At 64.9% G+C, this 12,583-nt stretch overlaps 4 protein-coding genes across 4 annotated transcripts in view; 2 read left to right on the top strand and 2 right to left on the bottom strand.

Moving 5' to 3' along the window:
* The first annotated feature begins 207 nt into the window (after window positions 1-207).
* SCNM1 (sodium channel modifier 1) lies at window positions 208-2,272 on the top strand. Its single transcript, XM_075039436.1, has 8 exons — window positions 208-347; window positions 892-962; window positions 1,046-1,134; window positions 1,209-1,306; window positions 1,383-1,477; window positions 1,609-1,748; window positions 1,867-1,999; window positions 2,084-2,272. Exons 1-8 carry the CDS (start codon window positions 297-299, stop codon window positions 2,181-2,183), a joined length of 777 nt encoding a protein of 258 aa, XP_074895537.1. The 5' UTR covers window positions 208-296; the 3' UTR covers window positions 2,184-2,272.
* Window positions 2,273-3,298: 1,026 nt separating this feature from the next.
* Window positions 3,299-7,529, bottom strand: TMOD4 (tropomodulin 4). The gene is made up of 10 exons (XM_075040712.1): window positions 7,417-7,529; window positions 6,549-6,692; window positions 6,306-6,462; window positions 5,709-5,831; window positions 5,039-5,128; window positions 4,689-4,819; window positions 4,072-4,179; window positions 3,714-3,857; window positions 3,481-3,625; window positions 3,299-3,393 (listed from the first exon to the last, which is right to left on the bottom strand). Exons 2-10 carry the CDS (start codon window positions 6,669-6,671, stop codon window positions 3,371-3,373), a joined length of 1,044 nt encoding a protein of 347 aa, XP_074896813.1. The 5' UTR covers window positions 6,672-6,692; window positions 7,417-7,529; the 3' UTR covers window positions 3,299-3,370.
* Window positions 7,530-8,071: 542 nt separating this feature from the next.
* Window positions 8,072-10,637, bottom strand: VPS72 (vacuolar protein sorting 72 homolog). The gene is made up of 6 exons (XM_075039435.1): window positions 10,294-10,637; window positions 9,671-9,823; window positions 9,438-9,549; window positions 9,145-9,324; window positions 8,888-9,029; window positions 8,072-8,610 (listed from the first exon to the last, which is right to left on the bottom strand). The coding sequence occupies exons 1-6, from the start codon at window positions 10,408-10,410 to the stop codon at window positions 8,217-8,219; spliced, it is 1,098 nt and encodes a 365-aa protein (XP_074895536.1). The 5' UTR covers window positions 10,411-10,637; the 3' UTR covers window positions 8,072-8,216.
* Window positions 10,638-11,054: 417 nt separating this feature from the next.
* Window positions 11,055-12,583, top strand: part of LOC142036206 (putative PIP5K1A and PSMD4-like protein) — a 34,938-nt gene continuing 33,409 nt past the window's right edge. The window contains exon 1 of the mRNA XM_075039328.1: window positions 11,055-11,127. Within this exon, the coding sequence (XP_074895429.1) occupies window positions 11,070-11,127 (58 nt within the window). The 5' untranslated portion in view covers window positions 11,055-11,069. The remainder of the gene's footprint in view (window positions 11,128-12,583) is intronic.

Genomic DNA, 12,583 nt, shown 5'->3' with positions numbered 1-12,583 from the left:
CACCCCTACCCCGGGATCCTCCCCGCCCCACCGGCCCCTGCGCCCCCCCCCTCCATCCCTCCCCCCAGGGGGGCTCTCTGCCCCTCCCCCCGCCAGGGACGGCACCACGGAACTACAACTCCCGTCATCCCGCGGGGCCGCCACAGCCTGGGGGCACGGCGGGCCCTCCCGCCCCGCCCCTCGCACTCTCTAATTGGTCGTCGTTCCCGCGCGCAGCCCGCCGGGAAAAGCCACCCGGAAGCTGGGCGGTAGGAGGGTGGTTCCCATAGTAACCGCGGGCCGGCGCCGGGGCCGTCATGTCCTTCAAGCGGGAGGGGGACGACCCCGGTCAGCTGGGGGTGTTGCAGGTGGGTCTCGGCCCCTCCACGGCCCACCCCAGGATCCCCCAGACTCTCCTCGAGTCCCCCAGACCCCCTCCGGGTTCGCCGCCTTGCCCCGGCCTGCCCCCCCCAGCCCGGTTCCCCCCAGCCCTCCCCCGCTCCTCCCTGCCCGTAAACACCGTTCCGTCCCGCCGTCGTTCCTGCCTGCAAATGCTTCTCTGCCCCCCCAATTCACCCTCACCCCTGCGGTGTCTTGACGCCCCCCCAGGGTTCCCCTCCCATCGCCCCAAATACCCCCCTTGGCCCAGGCCGCACACCAAAATTACCCCCTTCCCCTGCCTCAACCTGTGCAATCCCCCAAACCACCCCCTCACCAGCCTTGACACCCCAATTCCCCCACCTGTCCCCTGCCTTGCTCCCACAGAGGGGGGGTCACCAGGGTGTCCAGGTTTCCTGGCCTAAGGGGGGACAGGGCTGGGGGCAAGGACTGGTTCCCTGTGGAGCGAACTGGGGGCAGATTCCCCCCCCCAGCAGCAGGCTGTGCTCACCCAGCCCCCTCGGTCTCTCCCAGAAAAGACGCGTCGCGGACCTGTTGGCCAACTACATCCCTGAGGATGAGGCACTGCTGCTGAGGAGCGGGAGGTAAGCAAGACCCCCAAGAGCAGCCCCCTCTCCAGCTGCTTGTGCGGTCCTGATGGCACCTTTTTCCTTCCCCCTCGGCATAGGTACGCCTGCACGGTGTGTGCCCACCGCCCCATCTTTGACACGCTGGATGTGCTGACGGTCCACAGGGCTGGCAAGAAGCACATGGGCAGTAAGTGGGAGGCTGGCAGCGGGGTGGGCTGTGCCCAGCGAGTGCATCCCCCCATCCCCTTTGCTTTCTTCCAGGCCTGCAGCGCTTCTACGGCAGGAAGCGCTCGCTCCAGGATGTGGCCCAGAAGCGGCAGCATGAGGAGGAGGTGCAGGCAGAGGAGACAGGCATGCAGGTTGGTGCGGATGCCTCTTCCTCACCCCGCTGGACCCCCTGGCCATGCCCCCCTGAGCTCTGTCCCCTCTCCCCAGGGCTCCCCAGCACCTCTTCTGGCACGGACGAGGAGGATCGCCCGGAATGCTCTGCTGAAAGCAGCTCCCTACAGCAGCTGCTGCCGGAGGACGGGGTAAGACCTTTGGTTTCGCTGCTGGAGGACAAAAGAAAGCTCTGGGCTTTCCAGGAGGGACCGGCAGCACTGTGGCCTCACCACCATTGGGCATTTGTGGGATAAGACCCTGACTCCTCCTGCCATCGCAGGGTGGAGGGAAGCAGCTTGCGAGCTGGCATGACCCAGACAGGGCTGAGTGCCGCCCCGATGCTGCCGTCGCAGAAGGATGGAGAAGCTGTGGATGCCAGCCCTGCAGCCCTGCTGCTGGGGCACCGCGGTGGGCGAGCGGGTAAGGGCCAGCTGGCAGCTCCAGGGCTGTGCCAGCACCAGTGGGTCAGGGCATCCGGGCTCTCAGCCGGGCCTCTCCCATTCCTGCGGGTCTCGACAGTCCCTCTCTGCCCTCCCAGACACACCAAAGGCAGCTCCAGCCCAGACGCAGCAAGGAGGCAAAGGAAAAGCTTCATCGTTGGCCCTGAGCCAGACCGAAGCCCTCAGCCCTGAGAGGCGCCAGGCCCTGGAGCGATACCTACAGCTGCGGAGGTGAGTCTTGGGCCTTGTTGGCATGGGGAACCGTGTAACGAGCTGCGTCTCACTCCCTCCCTCTGTCTGTCTGTCCGTCCCCAGTGCCGGCTGGATCCAGGACCGCTCTGGCAAGTGGGTGAAGGACGAGAACGCCGAATTCGACTCTGACGAAGACGAGCCACCTGTGCTGCTGCCAGCCTGAGGCCCCCCTCTGCCCCACTGGTCCCCATGGGGACAGTCCCCTCAGGCTGTCCCTGAGCCCCACCGTTAATAGAGGCATCTGGAGAGGTCTGAGGTGTCTGAGCCGTTGTGGCAGGTCCTGGGGAGTGGTGATATTGGGGGTCCTAGTGTTCTGCTGCCATGGGGTGCTCAACCTGCTGCCTTTTCGGGGTGTCTCCATCCTGGCCAGAGCCATGCAAGTGCTGCCAACCTCGATGTGAGCTTTGGCCCATCCCCGCCTTATACCCTCCTGTCCCTAGCCCAAGTCACGCTCATTTTTTCACACGCTGGCAGCTGCCTGCAGGTCGTGGCCTTTTGGGGTGGCAGTGCTGGGTTCTTCCCCTCCTCCCCAGCCCCGGCAGCTGTCTCAGTGCTTCGGAAAGCACCCGGCTGTGCTGTCCTCCCCCTGCGTCAGTTTCCCCTCCCCTTTTTCTGCCAGCCATTGGGTGCCTGCAGGTGCTCCCACATTGGGGGGCACCCATAGGGCTGTTGTTTATGGGGCTGCACCCTGGGCCGGCATTCGTGCCCCTGGGACAGCACCCACCACCCACCCAAGGGTCTCTCTGGGCCCCAGGGCTGGACCCTGTCCCTGGGGGGGCTCCCTGGCAGTGCTGCCCAGTGTGATGTTACCCCTGAGCACCAGGATTTACCCGCTCACTTGGCTTGTGACTATAAATAGGTGGTGGGACCTATAAATAGGCCCTGTGTGTCCCCCCCACCCACCTTACCGGGCCACGGGTGCCAGCCCCCACGGGCCCTGGGTGCCCGGCTCCGTGCCACAGGGGTACCTGGCTGCCCACCGGAAGGGGTTGCCCTGCTCCCCCCACCCCTCCTAGTGTTGTAACCCAATCCCCCGGGGTATAAATACCCCGACCCTGCAGCCCTGCTGCTCCCTGAGGGGATCCAGCCATCCGGCTTGGCCCCCATGGATTAACGGCTGGAGGCTAACAGGGGCCTCAAGCCCTGCAAGGGTGGAGGAACCCCCGCTGCCTCCCCAGCAGTGTTACACTCCCTCAGCCCATCCCTACAATTCTGATTCTGGCCCCCATGCACAAATCCTGCCCCGGGACACATCCAAACGGGTCCTGAAGCCGCATCTCTCCGTCCTCTTTATTTACAGCAGCCCCGGGGAGCAGGAGCCGGAGCTTGTTCGTGCCGTGGGGGGAGTCATTAGGTTTTCTTCTGCTTGCGACCTGGGGGCAGAGGAGAGGATGGGAGGTTCAGGGCCAGGACCCCCCACTGCGATTCCTGCCCCCAGAAGGGATGCGGAGGACACTCACGGAGCTCGTTGTTTTTGGTGATGGCGATGGCAGCGCGGGCGCGGGGGCCTTGCTGCGTGAAGTGGTAGCTGAAGCGCACGACGGAGGGGCACTGCTCCAGCATGGTGGCCATCTCCATCTCCACCGTGTCGCCCAGCCGCTGGCACTGCAGGGCCGGGGTGAAACCGGGTGTGCCAGGAAGTTGGGGACACCCATGTCCCCTCCCTGGGCCACCCATGGGTGCCCGTCCTTACCTGGTTGTCTACCTTGAGCTCGCTCAGGGTGGTGTTGTGGTACATGGCCTTGATGATGTTCATCATGCCGGTGCTGGTGATGAAGTTGGATTCGATGTTGAGGCTCTGCAGGGTCTTGTTCTCCATCAGCATCTCAGCTACAGCCTGTGTGTCACCTCAGGGTGTCACCTCAGGGTGTCCCCAGGGGCTGGCACCCCCTCTCTGGCACGTCCTGGGCCACCGATGCCCCAGGTGACGGTGGAAAAGCCACCGTCACCTGGCCTTGCTGGTGCCCAGGATGGAGCCAGGGGCAGGGGACTGTGTCCCCTCCCTGTCTGGGGACGTGTGGGGACATGGGGAAGACGGGGTCAGGACTCACACTGGCCACAGGGTCATTGCTGCGGGTGGCTACCAGGCTGAGCTTTTTGACGTGGGTGTTGGTTTTCATGGCCTCGCAGATGGCCTTCAGCGTGGCGATGGGAATGTCCTATGGCAAGGGGACGTGGGGGTCACCAAGGGGATGGGGACATCCCTGAGGATGCAGGATATCACCAAGGGAATGTAAGTGGCATCGAGGGGGTGTAGATGTCTCCAAAGATAGAGGCATCCCCAAGAGGGTGCTGAATGTGACCCAAGGGATGTAAATGGCACCGAGGGGATGTGGGATGTCGCCAAAGGGACACGGATGCCGCCAGATGAGGACCAGCACCCTGGGGTGCCTTGGAGCCACTCCAGGTTGGGGACAAACACCCCAGGGATACCCCAAGACAGGCACCAGCCCCACAGGGACACCCCAGGACAGTGCGCGGCACCCGGGGACATCCTGGGGACACTCTGGGACAGGGACCAGCCTCACTGTGATGCCCCCCAGCACCTTGGGGTGCCCTGGAGACACCCTGGGACAGGGACCAGCCCCATGGGGATGGGGATTGGCACCCCAGGACTGGGATTAGCACCCTGGGGACACCTTGGGGACACTGCCACCAGGTCCCTCACCTTGATGTTGTTGAGGTTGACGTCCTCCAGAGCCCCGTCGTTGGCCTGGATCTGCTGCAGCGTCTCCTCCACGTTGGTGGGATTTGGGGGCTCATCTGGCACCGGCTTGTATGTGTCAGGCTTCACCACGCCTGGGGCATACGCGTGTGCATGGGGACACACATGACTGCGCATGGGGGCATGGGCACGTGGGGACACACGTGTTTGCACACATGTGGGGGGTCACCACAGGGAATCCCGGAGGGGTTCTGGTCCCCAAATCCCCCCCAAACAGCCCCATGGTCCCTGTGTCCCCTGTCTTGGGGAGCTCGTCCCCGTGTCCCCTGTTCCCGTGTCCCCAGGTCACTCACTGTTGATGCCCTCTGTGTTGGAGATGGTCCCGCTGCAGATCGCATCGTAGTACTGTTTGTTGCTCATCAGCGTGTACATGCCCAGGATGGCTGTGGGACCGGGAAGGTGGGGGTCAGCAGGTGCCCCAGGACCCTCCCCGGTCCCTTTGTGTCCCCCCGAGGGTGGCCACAGCCCCCCCAGCCCTGCTCGAGGTGGGCCGGGGAAACCGTGGGGAGCGGGTGGGCTGGGGGCCAGCGGTGAAAGCCGAGCATGGGGGCACGGTGCTGCTTTTAGCCGGACGCTGGCGGGGACCCAGGGTGGGGGGGGGGGGCAGCACACGCCTGGCAGCAGGGAGCATGGGTGTAACACGGGGCCGCGGCAGGCGTGCAACACGCCGGCTGCGTGCAACGTTTCCCCCCATACAACGCTTATCCTTATGCAACGTGCTCCCTACCAGCGCAACGCTGCGGTGCCACGTGCTGCCCCCGTGTGAAGCCGCTGTGGGACACGCTGTCCCCGTGCGATGTTGTGGGGCAGCCTTGTGCAAGGTTGTCGTGCGATGCAGCGGCCCTGCACGAGGCTCCAGTGTGACGCAGCAGCCTTGCGCGAGGCCCCAGGCGAGGCCACGGTGCGACGCAGCAGCCTCATGCAAGGTTGCGGTGCAATGCGACTGCCCCGTGCAAGACCCACCGGCGATGTCGCACATCTCGGCTTCAGTGGCGTTGGCCAGCGCCTCCTCCAGCTCGGGCTCCAGCGTGATCTGCTCCTCCCGCGGGATCTCCCGTGTTGGGTTCTTGGGCACGAAGGGCTTCCCTGGGCATGGGGACACGGGTCACACCCTGCCCAGCCTCGCACCAGCCGGGTGACACTGGACATGGTGGTCTGGGGACAGGGCTGGAAGGGGCGCGTGGGGATGCGGCTGCTGATGGAGGGTGACCTCCCTAGGGGTGACTGTGCCTGGGGGTGACACTGCTGGGGGTGAAAGTCTGGGGGGGGTTGTGTGACCGTACTGGGGGGGTGATGTTACAGGGGGTGGCCATATGGGGGGGTGGCATTGCCGGGGGTGGCTGTGCTGGGGGTGACATTGCAGGGGTGGCCATATGGGGGGTGACATTGCCAGGGGGTGGCTGTGCCCGGGGCTGGCGGGGACCCAGCTCGCCCGGGACACCCGAGCTGCTGGCGAGGACCGTTCTGCTGAGCTAAATATACCCGGCGCTGCGTGGCCCTGTCCCCCCTCGTCCCCGCTGTGTGTTGTGTGTCTCCCCCCCCCGCCCCGGGTCCTCGCACCTTTCTTCTCGCCGGTGAAGGGCACCAGGTCGTCGCGCTCGCCGGCCTCCAGCGCCTGCTTCTCCAGGTGCTGCAGCAGGGCCTCCCGGTCCAGCGGCCCCGTCGGGCTCTTCTGCGTCTGGTCCCGCTGCCGCAGCCCCGCCGGCAGCAGCACGTTCTGGGGACCCACCGTGTCACCCATGGGGGACTCCAATGGCCGGGTGTCACCCATCCCACTCATCACCCCCCCACACCGGGACCCACCTCGGGGTCCATCTCCAGCAGCTCCAAGTCCAGCTGTGCCAGCTCCTCAGCTGACAGCTCCCGCAGGATCTTGTCCTCATCAATGTCCCGGTACTTCTCCAGCTCCTGCCGGTAGGACGTCATGGTGAGGGACCAGGAGGCGGCCTGCGGGGGGAGGACAGGGGGGGTGAGCAGCTGGCGAGAGGCTCCCTAGGGTGGGGGGATGCCCTGCACTGCAAGGGGACCCCCACACACCACGGCGATCCCCTCCATGCCACAACCTGCAGGGTACCTTCATGCTATGGGTGGTATTGAGTTCCCACTGGGCTGGGGGGGCCATGGGGCAACACAGGGTGGGGGTCCAAGGTGGTGTGGTTGGGGAGCTCTTGGGGAAACTAAATCCTAGCTCCGAGGTGCTCCCCAGGGCCAGGACCCAGCATCCCCCCTAGACTCCCCCACTTCTTGGGGGGAAGATCCCAGTCCAGCAGCCCCAGCCCCCCTGGACCCCCCCCCAGTGCCCCTTTGCCCCCCAGCACAGAACCCCACTTCCCTCGGGGGGAAGCAGGGGTAAACCTGGGGACATGAGTCCCCTGACACCGCGGTTGGGTCCCCCCCGAGGAACCAGGTTGGGATTTGCCCCCCAACACCTGTGTCCCCAGGGCTGGGGGAGGACACACACACGCACACGCACACGCACACACACACCTGCTCCCCCCGAGAGGGACCAGACACCCACGGGTGAGAGCCAGGGGGCTGCAGGGTGAGGGATCCCTTGGAAAGAGGATCCCCAACAGCACCCAGGAACCCCAGAGTCAGTGTCCATGGGGGTGATGTGCCCCCCACCACCCTGGGGAACCCCACCCTTGGGACCCCCACTCTGAGGCCCTACCTGGCCGCTGACTGGGGTGGTGGAGCCTGCCTGGGTGTGAGCCCCGGTGCTGAGCCAAGGGCTCCAGCCGCGCAGGGCATGAGATCAGCGTTTTATTCTGCGAGCCGGCGGCGGGGAGGGGCGAGATCACATATCCCCAGGCGTTATCGAGCCCTGCCAGCCCTGTGCCGGCTCCACCCCAACGCCCTGGGATGGCAGGGGCACCCCTGGGCAATGGGGGGGGTGCCCCTCGTGAGCCGGTGGCTCCCCATTACCTCTTGGGGTGCCCTGGCCAGGGGGGAATGGGGAGGCTAGGAGGAGAGGCCACAGGGAGAGGCTGAACCTTGTGCTTGGGGCCCTGCAGCCCTTCGGAGACCCCCAAACCCCTTCCCAGGGACATTTTATGCCCCTTCACCCTGAGACTGTCTAGGTGACTCTGCTCTCAAGTGCCCCCCAGCCCCCCAAATTGCATTTGGGGGTGCGTGCATGAGGCCGCCATCATCAGGGCTCCTGTGGCAGCGTGGGACTGTGAGCAGCAGCACCAGGGATGAACTGCTTGTTTATTGTAGGGCCTCGGAAAACAAGGGGTGGTACGCACCCTGTGTTTACTGTAGGGTCTCCTGGTGTTGCAGGCACTGCACGATGAATGGAAATAAGAGTCCGCACCCTTGCTGTATGCAGGCTACTCAGATTTATTTCATTTTTATATAAAAAAAAGTAGGAATGAGATAAATAGAGCAATGAACCGTTGCCCACGAGAGTCAGAGCAAGGAGAGGCCTTGACCCGGAGCGGCCACGAGCCCCCCATGGACCCCTGGTGCTCAGGTTGTGGGGACGCTCTGCTTGATGATGATCTTCTGGCGGGTGGGACGGACGTTGGGGTCGGGGCCAGGGGGAGCGGTGGCCCCCAGGGTGGCAGAGGCAGCGGCGCTGGGCAGCCCATGTGCTGTGATGTATTTCTTGTAGGCCTCCCGGATGATTTTGAAAGCACGGATGTTGGAGTAGGGGATGTCAGTGATGGGGTCACGGTAAACAGCTGGTTTGTGGGTGACGGGGCAGATCTCCCGCACTGGCAGCCGCGGTGGTTTTGCTTTGGGGAAGAAGCGCTCGAAGGTTTCGTCATCACTGAAGGAGATGAAAGTGCGGGAGCACTTCCCTGCAGAAGCTGGAGCTGGGGCTGAAGTTGCTTCAACCTGCTGCGGGTCTTGGTCCAACCTGCAAGAGCCACAGTCAGCACCCAGGAGACCCCCGGGGTGGGGAGAAACCCTGGTAGAGCTCCCACAGTGGGCAGAGCTGCCGAATCTGCTCAAGCCAGCCCCCAGGACTGGAGCATGGGGCTTGCAGGGCTCTAAGGCGCTGCCCAAAACCCACTTTTCCCTCACCACAATGGAACAGAGCCCAGGGAGGGATCAGCAGCAGGAGCCAGGGTGTGGCTGGGTGTGGTGGGGCACAAAAAATCCACTGGGGCCATGTTCAGGTGACCCCAACCTACCCTTCCACATCTACATTCTCCTCCTTGCCCGGCTCCGGGATGAGGGGCATGGTGACGGACCAGTACCGGATAACGGGCCCCACACACTTCCGCTTCTTCTGGACCTGCTTCTTCTTGTCGGCTTCCAGGCGCTCGTAGTTCTCTGTGAAAGTGGCAATAAACCAAGGGGGAGGCTCAGCACCTCACTGACACCCTCACCCCCTCTCCCTGTGCCATTTTGGGGGTCCCTGCACCCCTTGGCATAGCGCTTGGCTCACCCAGAGAGCGGAGATTGATCTCCTCCGTGATCTTGGCCTCCTCCAGCAGCTCCTCCTGCGTCAGAGGCCGGTCGTAGTTGGGGCCACCCTTCTTACGCTTGGACTGGACCTGCCGCTCCTGGATGCGCAAGAAGGTTTGGCGCGTGTGCTCCGTCGTCGACTGTCGCATGTGCTTCCGGCCTGCGGCAGGATGATGGGGCTTACCGGCAGGCACTGGCTGGCCCGGCTCACCAGGAGGTCTCCTGGAGGGGGCCCATTTCCAGCCTGTCCTGTCCCACCCTGCCTGCACTCACTGTCTCCCACGTCATCCTGGAGCTCCAAGGGGACGGATTTCACCTCTCGTGGCTTCTGGGAGCTGCCGCTGGGGACGTCCGTCTTTTTGGGACGAAGGCTCTTGAGGGGCTCCTAAGGGATGGGGTAGAGGACATGAGGAGGGAGAAAAAACTCCCCCAGGTCATGGCTTCGGGCTCATTTAAACCTCAGTTTTTCCTAATGAGGAGCCCATCCCCTGCCCGCAGTGCTGTACCCGGTAAGCCTTGGTGACAATGCGGCGGCGGCGCTTAGGCTCGCTTTCGTCCTGGTCACTGGCGGGTTCTTCGCCCTCATCGATGTCAAAGTCTGAGTCCACCTCGTCGTCGCTGTCCGACTGGTCACCCCTGTACTCGTCATCACCTGACTCCTGTGGGGACAGAGGGGCTGAGTCACACACACCCCCCTCCCCTCCCCAGGGCTCCCCACGCCGCAGCCCCGAGCCCCGGTGCCCTCCCACCCTGAAGCCACGGGGGCCTCATTGCTACTGGACTGGGGGGGGGGGGGGGGCGGCTTCTCTAATGGCTGGACACCCCTTACCCCTATTGCTCGTTCCGTGGCCCCTCCTGCTGCCCCGCAGCCCCCTGCCCAGGGGACAACCCCCTGGGGCCCCCGGTGATCCCCCCTGGGGACCCCCACCTCCTCGGGGTTCCCCAACCACAGCCCCACCCCCCCGGGACCCCCAGACATCTGCCCCCCACCCCGAAGCTCCCTCGCCCCCCCCAGACACCCGCCCCCGAGCCCCTCACAGCACCGGGACACCTTCGGTCCCGTTCGCCCTAGGGCCCCCGAGACTCCCCAGGCCCCACTCCCCTCCCCAGGTCCTCGGCGTCCCCGCACCTCGGTGAAGCCGCCGTACGTGGTCTGGTAGAACTCATCCTCCTCCTCGGCCTCCAGCAGCCCCGAGAGCCGATTACCGGCCGTGCGCCGCGGGGCGCGACCCTCCGCCAGGCTCATCGCGCCGCCGCCGCGATCGGCGCTCCGCTGCGCGTCCTACCCGGCCTGACGCTGCACCGCCAGGCAGGCGAAAGCGAGCGCCGAGCGGCCGATGGCGGCGGGCGCACCCCCTGCGGGCCGGAGGAGTAACTGCAGGTTCCTGTGGGCGGCGGGGGCTCCTCCATGGGGTACCGGGGGGGGAAACCGCCCCTGGGCCCTGCCCCCCCGGTATGGCCACGTCGAGTCCCTGGGGATGGAATGTGGAAAATGACGTTACCGCACGACGTCACGGCAGGTGGTGCCGTGACGTCCCGTGCACCACGTGCCCCCCCCCACCGGCTTTGTTTTGGTCGCGCTTCACCCGTCACGTGACCCACAGCGGCCTGCGCGGCCGCGGCCCTCACCACCTTCTGCGCATGCGCCCTGAGGGTTTGTCACCCTCGCCCCGGGTGGTCGCGTCGGCGGGGGCGAGTCCAAGTATGTGTGTGTGGGGGGAACAGCTACCTGGACTGCGCGTGCGCTCTACGTGCTGGCGCGGCGTGTCCGCCCCTCCCCCCCGCGGCCGGATGGTGCGGTCCGGCGGGACGGGACCTTAGCGAGGAGGGGCGGAGCCAAGCGGGGAGGGGCGCGTGTACCGCGCGCGAGCCGGCGGCAGCCGCAGGAGGAGGGAGCGCTCCAAGATGGCGTCGGCGGGGCCCGAGTCGGGGGGCAGCAGCGGGAGCAGCGGCGGCCTGGCGGGTACGGGGCTGGGCCCGGCGCCGGCGGAGGGCCGGGGGTGGCTCTGCGGGGGCCGGGGGGTGTGGGGCTGGGGGCTCTGGGATGCGGGGTTGAGAGGAGGGCTCTGGGGAGTGGGGGTGTAGCACTAAGGGGGGGCTCTGGGGGGGCTGAGGGGGGCTCTGAAGGCGGCTCTGAAGGCTTGAGAGGCATGGGGTGCGTGAGGCTGAGGAGGGCTTTGGGGGGGTGTAAGGGGTGTGGGGGTGTAGTAGGGCCGTGGGGCCGGTTGGAGCTGGAGGGGGGTGTGTGGGAGGCCTGTGGGGTGCGTGGGGTCGGGTGTGTACAGGAAGGGACTCGGTGCCTGGGCCGGGCCCTGGGTGGGGTGAGCAGATGGGCAAAGCCGCGAGCCGGGGAAGGGCTCTCAGGGCGGTTGGTGCTGTGGGGTGAAGCCGGGGGTGGGACGACGAGGAGGCTGAGCAGTCCAGAGGGTGTGTGGGAGCACTTGGGGGGTTATGGGCCGAGGCCCGGGTGGGATGGGCTTTGCAGAGCCCAGCTGGCTCCGTGGGGTGAGCTGGGGCTCCGTGGGGTGAGCTGGGGTTGGGCTTTTGCTGGGGGAGGTGGGTGTAGGGCTGACCTTTTCCTGGGGAGGAGGCTGTGGGTGTGTGGTGAGGATCCTCCAGGCATGAATGGGGGCCTGGGGGGCTTGAATTCTCTCCTACAAAAGGGTAGCTAGAGGGGGCAGAGGGTCTTGGGGAGGGGGGACTGGTTTACGTGAGAAGGGGTGCTGTGATGTGGTGGGGGGAGTGGAGGGGTTGGTGCCAGGGGAAACCTGATTCTCTGTTCCCTTGTATTTCTAGAGCCTGAGCCATGGGTCAGGTCACCTGTCTTAGGGGTGGCAGCGGGTCCTGGGTCCCTGGACTTGGCTGCTGGCATGCAGATGGGTGGGGGTAGCAGAAATATCTTCCTTTAGTCAGTACCTTGCCGGGAAGGGGGGAGGATAGCATCTCTCTGGCAGAGACTCCCTTTTCTTTGCTGCATCTGGTGTTGGGCAAGGCAAAGGTAGCTCATCAAAGCCATTTGGTACCTGTGGGAGGCAAGATATTGTGGGAACGTAAACATCTTCTGGTTAGATTTGTTTTGATGACTAGAATAGGGACCAGTAAGAGTCAAGGGGAAGGTCCTGAAGTCCTCTGACAGCTGAGGGTTTGTCTTGCTCTGCTGATTCAAAATGCAAGCTGAACCAGAAATATGCAGGATTGGAACTGGGCACTGTCCTCATTCCTGCAGAGGGATGGTAACAAGGGGTGAAAACCTTGTCTGGGATAAAACAGGGCACTTTTGGTGCTTAAACCTGTGACTCTGCCTCCTGCCAGTGTTTCACAGGCCTGGCAGCGTTCTTGAGGGAGTCGAGAGCCCTATTCCCTTTTCCACAGGCCCCAAACTAGCTTCTTCATGCTAGTTTGTGGCTAGAAACCAAAAT

The sequence above is a fragment of the Buteo buteo genome, chromosome 11 (genome assembly GCF_964188355.1).
Source record: "Buteo buteo chromosome 11, bButBut1.hap1.1, whole genome shotgun sequence".
In the NCBI taxonomy this organism is placed as follows: Eukaryota; Metazoa; Chordata; class Aves; order Accipitriformes; family Accipitridae; genus Buteo; species Buteo buteo.
The sequence above is the reverse complement of the archived record's forward strand: the minus strand, read 5'-3'. Positions and strand labels throughout refer to the sequence as shown.

What these genes read in the sequence shown, in the direction of transcription:
- VPS72 (XM_075039435.1), bottom strand. Translation starts at nt 10,410, where the DNA reads ATGAGCCTGGCGGAGGGTCGCGCCCCGCGGCGCACGGCCGGTAATCGG. An exon ending in CGTACGGCGGCTTCACCGAG is followed by an intron (nt 9,824 to 10,293) that starts GTGCGGGGACGC and finishes CTGTCCCCACAG; the next exon opens with GAGTCAGGTGATGACGAGTA. An exon ending in TTGTCACCAAGGCTTACCGG is followed by an intron (nt 9,550 to 9,670) that starts GTACAGCACTGC and finishes CCCATCCCTTAG; the next exon opens with GAGCCCCTCAAGAGCCTTCG.
- TMOD4 (XM_075040712.1), bottom strand. Translation starts at nt 6,671, where the DNA reads ATGACGTCCTACCGGCAGGAGCTGGAGAAGTACCGGGACATTGATGAG. An exon ending in TCAACCTCAACAACATCAAG is followed by an intron (nt 4,180 to 4,688) that starts GTGAGGGACCTG and finishes CCCTTGCCATAG; the next exon opens with GACATTCCCATCGCCACGCT. An exon ending in GCAATGACCCTGTGGCCAGT is followed by an intron (nt 3,858 to 4,071) that starts GTGAGTCCTGAC and finishes GGTGACACACAG; the next exon opens with GCTGTAGCTGAGATGCTGAT.
- SCNM1 (XM_075039436.1), top strand. Translation starts at nt 297, where the DNA reads ATGTCCTTCAAGCGGGAGGGGGACGACCCCGGTCAGCTGGGGGTGTTG. An exon ending in CTGCTGCTGAGGAGCGGGAG is followed by an intron (nt 963 to 1,045) that starts GTAAGCAAGACC and finishes CCCTCGGCATAG; the next exon opens with GTACGCCTGCACGGTGTGTG. An exon ending in CGATACCTACAGCTGCGGAG is followed by an intron (nt 2,000 to 2,083) that starts GTGAGTCTTGGG and finishes GTCCGTCCCCAG; the next exon opens with TGCCGGCTGGATCCAGGACC.